We start from the raw sequence: 13443 nt of genomic DNA on the forward strand, positions 1-13443 counted from the left end.
TAACAACAGGAAACCATATAGATTTAGGATGATACCAATACTCAACAGACGACTAATATCAAACCAGCGCTGCATCACAAACAAGCGGGCACTTCTCATAAGACCAGCACTGAGAAACACATCCAAGTTTGTATCCTATCCTCATCGTCATCACCACAACAATGGCATATTAATTCCCACCAGAAACATTGGCTTCATCAAAGTCTTGGCCAAGGCTACGAGATTACCTGCATATTTAGGAGGTGGACTAGCTGCAGGTGGAACATACATTGCATATAAAGTTGAACAAGCAAGCTCTTACACCCAAGATCAATTAAGTCGGTTCAAGGATTTTACTGATGGAGTGTTTGACAAGACGGGAGAATTTTTTAAGAGCATGAGTGGTGCGGACAGTGTTAATGGAAGTGGTGGTGGTAATGGTGGTGGCAGTGGTGGTGGCAGTGGCAGTGGAGGTGGAGATAACTCTGCCACAGCAATTGGGGCAACTGCTGCAGCCGTTGGTCTCACCAGTGACGACGAAGATGATACCGCAGCGGAGGAAGATGATGACGACATGGAGACTCTCATTGAAGAAGATGATGAAGAATTTGAAGGACCTGACGAAACCGACGACAATATGTTAAACCTCACTCGTCAAATGATTGAAATAAGAAACTTGTTGGCAAGTATAGATCATGACGGGATCAAGCTACCCTCGATTGTAGTTATTGGCTCACAATCGAGTGGTAAATCGTCCGTTTTGGAAAGTATTGTTGGGCAGGAATTTTTGCCAAAGGGGTCCAACATGGTTACCAGAAGACCTATTGAATTGACATTGGTAAACACACCAGAGTCAGCTTCAAATGTCGCTGAATTGCCTGCTTTGAAAATCAACAATTTGACAGATTTTACACAGTTGCAAAAGATCTTGTATGATTTAAACATGGCTGTGCCGGAAAGTGAATGTATTTCAAACGACCCCATTCAAGTGACTATAAGATCACCGAAAGTGCCAGATTTGTCATTGGTTGACTTACCAGGGTATATCCAAGTGGAAGCTGCTGACCAACCTACTGAGCTTAAGAAAAAGATTAGAGAGCTTTGTTTCAAATACTTGGAGCCCCCAAATGTTATTTTAGCGATTTCTGCAGCGGACGTTGATTTGGCCAACTCAGCTGCTCTTAGAGCATCAAGATTGGCAGACCCTAGAGGGGAAAGAACAATCGGTGTGATTACAAAGTTGGATTTAGTTAGTCCTAAGGAAGCACACCTGATTTTAACTAACCGCAAATACCCGTTGAGATTGGGGTACGTGGGCGTTATTACAAAAGCTCCACAAGCTAAAGGAAATGCAAGTTTATTTTCCAGAAACAAAGTCACTGGTTATCAGGCATTCGTAGCGCAGCAGAATTTTGAACACAATTATTTCAAAGAACACAAGGAAGACTTTTATGGAACTACTGTTGGTACGAGAAACTTGAAAAAGAAACTAATGAAGGTGTTGGAGAAAACCATGGCAGCGTCATTAAGACCAACGCATTTGGCCATTCAACAAGAGTTGGAAGAGACATCGTATCAGTTCAAAGTTGAATTCAACGATCGCCCATTAACACCAGAAATGTATTTGGCAAACAATATTGACATGTTAAAATTGGGCACCAAGGACTTGAGTCACCATTTTTCTCGTAATGAATTAAAAGCTATTCTAAAAAATGCTTTGGATCAAAAAGTATTGGATTTGTTAGCGGAAAGGTATTGGAACAAACAATTTGAATTGAATAGTTCCACCATAGTGGAGCCAAACTTGAAGGAACTAACTCAGGCTATTCATGATGATGATATCTATTGGCACAGGAAACTTGATCTAGCCTCTGGTTCATTGACGAAATTGGGTGTTGGTAGAATGTCAACAAACTTGATAACTAATGCACTTTTAACTGAAGTGGACAATCTCGTTGACAATACGCAATTGAAAAACCATCCGATGGCAAAACAAGCAGTTAAAGATGCCGCTAAAACCGTTTTGAGTGCCAAGTACTACTCCACTGCTGATCAAGTAGAGAACTGTATCAAGCCATACAAGTATGAAGTTGAAATTGAAGATCGTGAGTGGGACGCATCAAAAGCCAATGCTGTCGCTTTACTCAAAGAAGAAATGAGACAATGTGATGAAGTTTACAATGACTTGAAGCATCATGTCGGTGGACGTAAATTGCAACAAGTTGTCACATATTTGGAAAAATTGAAACAATCCAAATCAAACGACATTGACCTCACATCAAATGAGACATTGGGATTCTCACCAACCTTGATTCAACGTGGTAAAGATGCCATTTTTTTGAAAGATCGATTGTCATTACTTAAAATGAGGTACCTGTTTATCAAGAATTCCAAAAAATGCAAATCAAAGGAAAACAAGTATCAATGTCCTGAAGTATTTTTGGATGCAGTGGCAACAAAGATATCCACCACGGCGATTTTGTTTCTTAATGTTGAACTATTGAGCGACTTTTATTACAATTTCCCCCGCGAATTGGATGTTAAATTTTTCACCAATTTATCTAAGGATGAAATTGAACGATTTGCCAAAGAAGATTCCAAAGTCAAGAAACATATTGAATTACAAGAACGTAAAGATTTATTGGAGAATGCATTGAGCAAAATCGAAAGTGTTTTGGCGATCCAACGTGGTCAACTGAAAGATAAAGAAGAGGAACTGAAGTCAATATTTAAGTGGTAGGATATAGGGCTTTTGTAAATAGAAAGATGAGAAGTAACGGTGAATGTATATTACTTGAGAATGTTCGATATACGATCAAATATGGTTTCTATTTGAATTCCATCAAGGTTTTGGAAAATAGGTTGGAATGTATGCAAGTCAATGACTTTAGATCCATCATCCTCATCAATATTTTCAGTTTGTCCATTGGATTGGAATTTCACTGGTGCTGTGGTACCATCATCTAATAAATCAACATTTGCTTGAGCCGTGATCAACATTTGATTAATCTCATTGGCCAACCCAGTCACTTCAATTGACTCCATCTCCAACAACGCAGAGTTCATTGATCCAACACGTGTTTCTAAATCAATAAACAAGAATCCATTACTGTCATTTCTCACTGCAGCAATACCCAGGGAGTGATTTTGCACCGATACTGGTTTCAATTGATCTGGTTTGAAAATGTACAATTTAGACCCGATTTGTAAATTCTCCAAATCAGATTCGTAATTGGTGTACGAATTGATTGCTAAACAAATTAGGTTCCTTGATGGGTCGATGGTCATCATGTTTTTACCTCCACTGGTTGTAGACACTCTGGTGACTAGATTTGTCAATTGACCCTTGATTAAATCGTAAACAAAAAATCTCGTCTTTGATAAAACAACAAGGTAATTGTTCAAATATTTAATGGTCCTGATCTTTGACTCAGTTAATACAGGTAGCTGAAACTCCAATGGGTCAAATGTCCTACTATCAAAACAAGTAATTGAACATTCATGGGATAGAAATATGATGGAACTATCATCTGACCATGCTAAAGCTACTGCGTCGGATGTTGTATTTGAAGATGGCCTCTGCTTCCTCAAAGTCCAAGTAATCTGTTGTGATTTATTACCTGGATTGGCCACCTTGTAGGCTTCCTTAGGGTACGATGGTCTCCATACACGAAGTCCACCTTTGTTATCAACAGTTAAAAATGCTACCCCATTGAAGTAGGAGCCAGGTGCTGGAATCATTGACATTACTGGTGTTGATTTCCCATGAGGATCAATAACCTTTGTCGTTAATTCCCAATATCCATTTCGATTATCACGATCTTTATCCTTCTCCTTATCTTTGTTTTCAACGAATTTCCAAAACTTTAATGCATATTGCTTATCATCTGTAGACAAAAGACAATCGATTTCCGCACTGGCAACTTCATCGTAAGTACACATCCATTCACCATCTTGAGTGAATTGAAGTAGTGAGATTTGTGGATCGAGCAATTTAGTTTCTGAACGTACTTTACCCGTGGGTAAAACTGGTGCTGCATGTTGAATAAAACTTTGTTCATTCTTGACCAAATCAAATGACTGAATTGATGAATCATTGGGGAAATACAAGTTTTTTGTCTTTGGGTGAATTTCAAATTGACAACTATAGTCGTATCTCAATTTGAGTTTGTTGAACTGATCCAAACCTTCTTTAACAAGCCTTTTCCTGGTTCGAGATAAAGTGGTTTTTAGGTTGTTGGTGAACTTGGGTCTTATTGTATTTACCGATAATCTTGACACAAGATCCACCAAGGACAACACCAAGATTTCGTAATTGTTGACACCCGTTTTCAATAGCAATTCAATATAGTCGTTCTTGCTATTATCAATGTTTATCTTGTCAATAACTCCATTCAATCTTGGTAGAAATTGTTTCTTTTCGGTCTCCAACTGCCAAAATACCAATACTTTTTCAGCACCACCAGAAAGAAGGTAATTGTTATCATGCGAAAACTGCAACGCATTCACTTGATCAATGTGCCATTTGAACACACGTTGTTGCGACTTGTCATTGTTTACTAAGCCACCATACAATATTTGAATCACCCCCGCATTTGTTCCCAAGGCAATTAATGAGTCATTCGATACTGCTAGAGAAGTAATCGGTGATCTATACTGGAAAGGTATCACCTCTTTCATAATCAAAGACTCCAAATTTTGAACTGATGTCGTCGTCACCTGTGGATCTTCTTCACTATTGGCGTAGTAGGTGGCTAAATCCAACAACAATACCTTGTGGTCTTGCATGACAAATGCCAACTTTCTGTAATCTAGGGACACGGCATACAATAACACATTGGGAACATCGCCAATGACTGATACCACCTCCGATGTTCGATCGATTGAATTAATGAATCTCGTATGTGGACTAAATCCCTTCTTCTTGTCCCTTTTCCCCGTAATGACAACGAACTTGTTATGTTTCACGCAAACCACCGACAACAAAAGCAAGTTACCCAATTGCTGTTGTATTGAAGTCCTGGCCACTACTGGCTCGCTCAATTTGTCCTTGAAATTAACAGTAATGATTTCACCAAAACTTGTGAAAAGAATTACATGGTTTGGATTCGTTACGTCCAACTTGATATCAGCCAAATCGTTCAAATCAAGGTCTATCGTTTTAATGCATTGCCTAGTGGATATAAAATATACTCGAATCTGATGAGTTAAGGTAGTGATCAAGTATCTTCCATCGAGAGAGAATACTGATGCTGTAGTTTGTGAATACGGGAAATATGTCGGTACTCCACCTGTTAACATGGAAAGTGACCATTCATCTATGCTAGTGGAAGGCATCCTGTGGATGGTGAACGAGTAAGAGAGCGTGTGTATGTGTATGTGTTTGCAGAACTCTTTTGCACTGAGATTTTGAAATTTTTTTAGCTGAATGAGATGAGGAAATGAGACTTCAAAGTGAAACACAAAAAGAATGAAAGAAGTTCTCACCAGACATCGACAAAAAAAAAAGAGAAAATTCACCATCATCACTAAACTATTATCACGTTATCATTACACTATCATTCTCCACTTTTGTATACTTGATTTCTACATTTCATAGCGAAGACTTGCTACTTCTTTGTCTGAAGAGAATTTTCCGTCACACGATACACAGCCTCCAAAAAGTCTTCAATCAACCTCCTTTGAATCTTTTGTCCCATTTATAAGAACAAACAAAAACAACCCCCGACAGCCTTCACATTTTCATCATGATTATTCCAATACGTTGTTTCTCCTGCGGTAAAGTAGTAGGCGACAAGTGGGAAACTTATTTAGAGTTGCTACAAGATGAATCCATGCCTGAAGGTGAAGCTCTAACTAAATTGGGCTTAAAGAGGTATTGTTGCAGAAGAATGGTTCTAACACATGTCGATTTGATTGAAAAGTTTTTGAGATACAATCCTTTGGAAAAGAAGGAAATTAATTAGGGAACGAGGGAGTGAAACATATTTGGCTTACCACGCAGAATCTGGGTTGTGGCCAGAGAGAACGTTGTAGGCTACTATAACTCCATGTATTCTTATAGATAAAATATTATTACATTACGAAGATTCGTGATTGTAAAGCTCTACCTGTATTCTATGTGCTCTCTATTCCCCTAGTTGCCCGCTTTGGCAGTATCGATAGCTTGCAAGTATTCATAGAACCAAGCATGTAATTGCAAATGCGCATCAAACTGTAATTTCTCGTCCACTGAATGTATTCCATTTTCCAAAAGGTTGGCAGTATAAAATGGCGAATATCTGAAAATGTGTTTTGTCAAATTCCAATAGTATCTCGTATCAGTGTTTGGCGTCATAAGAGATGGCGCGGCCACGATTGGATATGTCAAGTTGGTAAACACTAAATCCTCAAACACGTGTCTTGTAACACCAGACAAATACGACCAAACTGTGTCATCAGTTGGTGTCACTGGTGCCGTCTCTAAACCAGCATCACCAGTGATTTTGAACTCACCAGAATATGGGGTACCTTTTGGAGGTTGATACACTGTTAAACCAAATGCAGTTACCTTCAAGTCATGTCTTTTGGCAACTTCAACTACACGTTCAGTGAAGTGATGTTTGACATAAGCCACATTAGAATCGACCGAGATTCGGTGATTCACACCTAATTTGGTGTCTTCAGGCAACGCGTTAACTTTCTCCCCGCCTTTAATAATATCCAACGCCTGCGATGTAGAGAGTAAGTATCTAAACCACAAGTTCTGCGTAATCTTGGCAACCAACTTAGAGTTTGCAAATTTATCGAACCCGGCTCTCAAGATGACCTTTTTGAACGTTTTTGGAATTTTCTTTTTAGGGTCATGTAGAGCAAGACATTGAAAATATTTGAGTGTTGGGTTTTTATCGGTTAATTCGGGTTTGAATGGATCTTTTTCAATGATGTAACCTAATTCAGACATGATTCCGATTGATGTATGATCAGGTGGGATGGATGAGTGACCTCCTGGTGTCAATAATTCGACATAGATATCCAGGCGACCCTTTTCGGCTGTTACTGGAGTAGCAATAATAGTGTCAGTGAATGCATCAGTACTCAAACCGGTGCCTTCATCAATTATAGCGTAAATTGAATTCTTGCCCCATATTTTTTCTAAATATTTGGCAATGTAAAGTGCCCCATTTGAACCTACACCTTCTTCGTCAAATCCGAATGCCGCAATAATGGTTCTACTTGGATTGTGACCTTGTTTGAGTAGAAGCTCCAATGTTTCCAAAATAGCAATCAATATGTTCTTGCAATCAAAAGCACCTCTACCGTAGATGTACTCTCCATCGTAATGTCCTTCGAATGGAGGATAAGTCCACTGATCCAAAGAATCCTTTTGAACTGGGACTGTATCTTGGTGAGCAGCTAACAAGATTGGTTTGAGATTTTTGTTTGCCCCTTTCCAAGTATAAACCAACCCATAGGTGTTGACTGTAGTCACCTCCAAGTTTTCGTATACCAAGGGGAAGGTATGTTGCAAGTACTTGTGGAACTTTTTGAATTTTGACCACACTTCAGGTGCATCATCAACATCAGGTTGATTGTCAAAAATTTGAGTGTCAATCTGAATAGCTCCAGATAATCTCTCAATTGATTGTTTTCTGTACTTTGAATCATGCAAGATATTCAACACAGAAGAGTTGTCCTTGTGGAATGAGGGAGGGGCAATCAAATCTTGCAAGGGGCAGATGTTGGAGTTTCCATCAGGAATTGGCGTGATTGCAATCTTGAAATAGTTGAACAAGTTTGTTGAAAAGAAAACAACTAGTAAAACGATGAAAGTCAATCCTCCAATGATCGTGTACTTTCTTCTCTTTGTCGTGGCTTCACCGTCCAATGGTAATCCAATCATGATGTATTAGTATTAAGGAACGCTTAATGGTGAAAGTGTGAACCTAATCAGTCATTCTTTATTTAAAGCAGAAAATTTAAGCTTTACGTCGAGTGAAGAACCGGAGTTAAATTGTCGTTTCACTTTGAAGTCACACAAAGATGGTTAATTTGCTGTATGGAAACAACCAATGCGCCTTCTGTTCACATGCTTGGAATCATAATTCCGTTTTTGTGCGCACTTGTACAGTTTGAAATAGATTTGAAAACCTTTTCGGTCAGATAACGTTCAAATGTTAAAAAGCACATTTTATCTCAATCTGATACTCAAATGATGTTTTACTCAGTTGGAAACTGTCGGAGGAACTGACCGTAAAACAGACGAAAAATTCGTCTAGTAAACACCCCTTGAGCAGGAAAGGTGATGAGTATCGTAAATTTATAGCTCACGGTCAGAATTGGTAGTTTATTCTATCGCAACACACGATGCGCTAGAGAGAGAATACTTCTACAATCAAGCATTTTGTTCTGTGTCTTATATGTTTCTTGTTTAATTCTCAGCCTTTGTGGTATCGATAGCTTGCAAGTATTCATAGAACCAAGCATGTAATTGCAAATGCGCATCAAACTGTAATTTCTCGTCCACTGAATGTATTCCACTTTCAAGTATGTTGGCAATATAAAATGGTGAATACCTGAAAATGTGTTTTGTCAAATTCCAATAGTATCTCGTATCAGTATTTGGGGTCATGAGTGCTGGTGCGGTTACAATCCTATATGTCAAATTGGTAAACACTATATCCTCAAACACATGTCTTGTAACACCAGACAAATACGACCAAACTTTGTCGTCCGTTGGGGTGAGTGGAGCAGATTCCAATGGAGCGTCACAAGTGATTTTGAACTCACCAATATTTATAGCTCCCTCAGGCTCGTAAGCAATCTTCCCAAATGCAGTAACTCTCAAATTGTGCTTCTTGGCAATCTCAACTACACGTTCGGTAAAATGCTGTTTGACGAATGCTACATTAGACTCAACATCAATACGGTGATTTACACCTAGTTTAGTATCCTCAGGCAACGCATTAACCTTTTCACCTCCTTTAACGATATCCAATGCTTGTGATGTTTTCACCAAATATTTGAAATACCTATTTTCACCAATTTTAGCCACCAACTTCGAGTTTGCAAACTTGTCAAACGCTGATCTCAAAATAACCTTTTTGAATAGCCTGGGCATCTTCATTTTAGGATCATGTACAGCAAGACATTGAAGGGATTTGAGTATGGGGTTCGTTTCAGTCAATATTGGCTCATAAGGCTCTTCTTCAAGGAGACAACTCAATTGAGACATAATACCGATCGAAGTGTGGTCAGGTGGCATTGACGAGTGACCACCAGATGTTGTCAATTCAGCGTAAATGTCAATGTACCCTTTTTCACCAGTGGCTGGTAAAGCGATTATGGTGTCAGTTATTGGATTTGTGACCAAGCCAGGTCCTTCATCAATCAAAGCATAGACTGAATTCTTGCCCCATTTTGCCTCCAAGTATTTGCTTATCTTAGCGGCACCGTGATGACCTGATGCCTCCTCATCGAATCCAAAGGCAGCAATAATGGTTCTATTTGGATTATAACCTTGTTTGAGTAGAAGCTCCAACGATTCCAAAATAGCAATCAAGACATTTTTGCAATCAAAAGCTCCTCTGCCGTAAATGTATTCTCCATCATAGTGACCTTCCAATGGTGGGTAAGTCCATTTATCCAATGTATCTCGTTGAATTGGTACAGTGTCTTGGTGAGCAGCTAACAAGATTGGTTTGAGGTTTTTGTTTGCCCCTTTCCAAGTATAAACCAACCCATAGGTGTTGACTGTAGTCACCTCCAAGTTTTCGTATACCAAGTGGAAGGTATGTTGCAAGTACTTGTGGAACTTTTTGAATTTTGACCACACTTCAGGTGCATCATCAACATCAGGTTGATTGTCAAAAATTTGAGTGTCAATCTGAATAGCTCCAGATAATCTCTCAATTGATTGTTTTCTGTACTTTGAATCATGCAAGATATTCAACACAGAAGAGTTGTCCTTGTGGAATGAGGGAGGGGCAATCAAATCTTGCAAGGGGCAGGTGTTGGAGTTTCCATCAGGAATTGGCGTGATTGCAATCTTGAAATAGTTGAACAAGTTTGTTGAAAAGAAAACAACTAGTAAAACGATGAAAGTCAATCCTCCAATGATCGTGTACTTTCTTCTCTTTGTCGTGGCTTCACCGTCCAATGGTAATCCAATCATGTTGAGCTATACTGTGATTTCAATGATGTGGAAAAATGTTAATTGGAATTTGAACGAGTACAAAAGTTTATATAGCAAAGAAGAGAAATGTGGCTCGATACCTTTCGTCGATAGTTTTTCAATTTTTTGTGGCTTTAGGATTGTTGGCGGTTCAAAAAAGTTTGTCTATTCACATCACCAATTGGAGTAGTAAGCGATTGATATTTTTTTTTTTTTTTGACTCGGTTCCTCTTGGAGCCGCATGACTTCGGAGATTGCATACTCCAAAGCGGGAAATTATAATCCCGCTTACGTTTTTGTGATAAGAGTCAATATCGGTTGCGAAAAAAAAGGGGAGAACAAAAGAACGTACGATGCCGATCTTTTCAATCATGTAATGTATAGAGTTCTAATATTGACTCCTAAATGAGCATTAGGTGAACCTCTTCTAGTAACTGGTAAGTTACTTAAATTGAGACTTTAGGCTTGGAGGCGCTAATTCGTTCCTTGAATTCAGTCAAGGCACACGTCACTTCATTAAACTAAGAGTTTTTGAGCTTCCACGAAGGTGCACAAATCGGGGGAAACAAAATTTCAAGGCAAGCACCTCATGGGATTTGGGGGTATTAACTCACAAAGTGGATTTCAATACTCCTAGGGTGGGATTGAATTTAATGTGGAGTTTTAAATTTGCCCGTAGATAAACTTTGAAAACCATGAATTAAACTAAAGAGGTAATCGTAAAAAAGAGGGGTTTCTTTGACTTGTAACGTGTTCTAGCAATGTACATTATTGTAACATGTGACATTAACGTTGTAGCAATTTGGTGGTGTTCTCTACAGATACCTGAACGTTACCAGTATTATGCGAAAGTAATATTGAAAGTAAAATTGAGTCATCTAGATTAAGAAAAGCTATTGACGTTACATGATTTCGACGATGTTTCCTTCATTGTAGTATTCTCTCAATAGTGAGTACAACATTCTGGTTGTGTCATTTTTTTTTATTAGTATTGATGTAATTATCATCATCATTATCATCTTGTGATGGTGATAAGATATCGTCAGCATTGACTAGCTGTTGGTGTAGGTTAGCAACTAGGCCATCCGCTCTCTCTTCTGAGTTAATAAATACTGGTGGAGGTTTAGGAGCTTAATGGTACGAAAAGTCCTGCAAAAAAAAACCTAAAAAACAAGAAAATGAGACTCTCTCTTTAAAATGATTGATGATTTGGGTTTCACAACCACAAGAACAACATAAAAGGAAATCTGCAAATCTAGTGACCCCTTTTCAATTTTAATCATATATATGTGAAAAGTACAGGGAGGACAAACAAGTTAATGAAGATGGTTGATTAGCTCGTGGTTTGAGGACAACGAAGCTGCTTGTGTAACACCTTCGTCAAACGCTACCAAACGCTGTTTAATCGAAGATGGAAGGTGAAGAGGATGTTACACGTATGGAGTTTAAGGAGATGCGTTAGAAGTGAAAATGAATTTGCGAGTTAGAGTGCTATATAAATCTCCGAATCAGTACATCTTATATAGTTTGCTTAGTTAGTTTGAATTTAAGCTTATTTTATCTTATAAATCGAAGTACAGCCCTTACCGCTTGAAAAATAATCACGAGTATGTCCCACCATTTACCTTGAGTGTAGGTTGCCTGTGTTCAAAGCAAATCCATCAGATGGTTGAGTTCTATCTGCACACGTAAAAGAGCGGTATGTCGGTTTTAAAATAGGGTTGCCTTACTTTTTTGTGTAGTACCACTTCTTGTAAAGTAAAGCCAAAAGATGGATACAAAGAGTGGGCGATGCTATAAGACATCACTATCGGAGTCGGTAATTAGAATCCAAGTCATACACAATGCTGATCTTTTAAGATCTACATTGGCCTAAGTAACGCCTCGCAGACTTTGCATTTGTCTATCCTCTGTCATCATAGTTGTGTGAATTTTTCTTTAGAAATGAAGGTCAAACATTCCCCTTTCAAACGCAACATGCAAGAATTTAGGTTTGATATGAAAAAAAAAACAACATCGATAAGAATTGTGCTTGTTTCAGTAGCTGATAAGTTGCCCCATGTAACATGAAGAGAGAATGACCGAAGAGCAGGGTTGTATCTTGAGGGACAACAAAGATTCTGAACATATTTTTGTGAAAAGTCTCGAAACTACACAACCGTTTCACAAGAAAATTGACGGTTGACTCGAGTAGACTTAAAACCACAATTGACCAGTTTCGGCATCTAGATCTTGAGGTCACCATCAATGGATGCTCCATGCCATTTCTTACATACAAATGTCGCCTCTAAACACATATTACACGAGGAAGACTTCGTCGCTTTATGACACAACCAATGGCTAAGTGTCGATAGAAAACAATATTCAAATTAAGTGCTTGATCATTTATTCACCAAACTGCACGAGTCAATAGCAGATCGTTCAAGTCTAGTGAAAGTTATGACAAAAGTACCCGGCCACATAGACAAGACATTCCAAGGCTATTTTTCAAGGATCAAGAAATGAGATTATACCTGTAGAGTTCAGTAAAGAAACGCCTTCGAGGGCAGACAGATGCAGCTCACACTTTCGCTTGTGTGGATTATTCTGGAAGACTAAAAGAGGCAGTAATTTATTGGAATTTAATGAAAAACAAGAAATGAAAATAAGCCAAAGCGATTATGGGTTACACAGTATCATCTAACTGTAAGATGAATTTGGATAGCAACACGAAACAAATTGAATTGTACAAAGAGACAAAAGGAGTGACTGAATGCACCATTTGTTAATATCTGTCAAGGGGGACACTAAATGCAACAGCGTGTATCTTTGAGTTATATACTAGATAGTCCTACGCCTCATTGTTCTCTGTATGCGAACCTATGTTAACCTAGCGAGAATCGAGCCCACAAGGCTTGGCTACTAAAGAAGTCTTCAACGACCAAAATCTCTTCATTAGCGTCTCATCGAGATAAGATTTTGCACGGCGAATCAATTTGAGCTTGCGAATCACGCCATTGATGCCTAGTACTATGCTCAAGACCAAATGGATATTTAGTAGTATCTGCATCTAATATTTATGCGTAGACGTAGTATGTATAAACTAAAAAAAAGTGGATCGAGTTGAAAGTTAAAGTATCTTCCACTCCACGTAGTCACGTGAAACTATTATGGTGGATATTGCAACAATAGTAACTCAATTGAACTTGGGTCAAGAGCAAGAATCATTATTAGCTTTGACGTATTATGAATTATATATCCAAGGGGGTTATGAGTATAATATGAGAAATGACAACAGTAACACAAAACGCGGGTATTATATTCAATAGCTA

At 38.5% G+C, this 13443-nt stretch overlaps 5 protein-coding genes across 5 annotated transcripts; 2 read left to right on the forward strand and 3 right to left on the reverse strand. All coding sequences in view use genetic code 12, as the record gives it.

Moving 5' to 3' along the window:
- Positions 1-28: 28 nt before the first annotated feature.
- Positions 29-2719, forward strand: CPAR2_401510 (dynamin-related GTPase; the record flags this gene model as incomplete). The annotated part of the gene is made up of 1 exon (XM_036811033.1): positions 29-2719. One exon carries the CDS (start codon positions 29-31, stop codon positions 2717-2719), a length of 2691 nt encoding a protein of 896 aa, XP_036667511.1.
- Positions 2720-2769: 50 nt separating this feature from the next.
- Positions 2770-5316, reverse strand: NAN1 (Nan1p; the record flags this gene model as incomplete). Its single annotated transcript, XM_036811035.1, has 1 exon — positions 2770-5316. One exon carries the CDS (start codon positions 5314-5316, stop codon positions 2770-2772), a length of 2547 nt encoding a protein of 848 aa, XP_036667512.1.
- Positions 5317-5726: 410 nt separating this feature from the next.
- Positions 5727-5945, forward strand: CPAR2_401530 (DNA-directed RNA polymerase core subunit; the record flags this gene model as incomplete). The annotated part of the gene is made up of 1 exon (XM_036811036.1): positions 5727-5945. The coding sequence occupies one exon, from the start codon at positions 5727-5729 to the stop codon at positions 5943-5945; it is 219 nt and encodes a 72-aa protein (XP_036667513.1).
- Positions 5946-6115: 170 nt separating this feature from the next.
- CPAR2_401540 (Gly-Xaa carboxypeptidase) lies at positions 6116-7861 on the reverse strand (the record flags this gene model as incomplete). The annotated part of the gene is made up of 1 exon (XM_036811037.1): positions 6116-7861. One exon carries the CDS (start codon positions 7859-7861, stop codon positions 6116-6118), a length of 1746 nt encoding a protein of 581 aa, XP_036667514.1.
- A 528-nt stretch (positions 7862-8389) lies between these two features.
- On the reverse strand, positions 8390-10132 carry CPAR2_401550 (M20 family metallopeptidase; the record flags this gene model as incomplete). Its single annotated transcript, XM_036811038.1, has 1 exon — positions 8390-10132. The coding sequence occupies one exon, from the start codon at positions 10130-10132 to the stop codon at positions 8390-8392; it is 1743 nt and encodes a 580-aa protein (XP_036667515.1).
- Positions 10133-13443: the final 3311 nt, after the last annotated feature.

Source organism: Candida parapsilosis, contig 006372 (genome assembly GCF_000182765.1).
Source record: "Candida parapsilosis strain CDC317 annotated contig 006372".
NCBI classification, from domain to species: domain Eukaryota; kingdom Fungi; phylum Ascomycota; class Pichiomycetes; order Serinales; family Debaryomycetaceae; genus Lodderomyces; species Lodderomyces parapsilosis.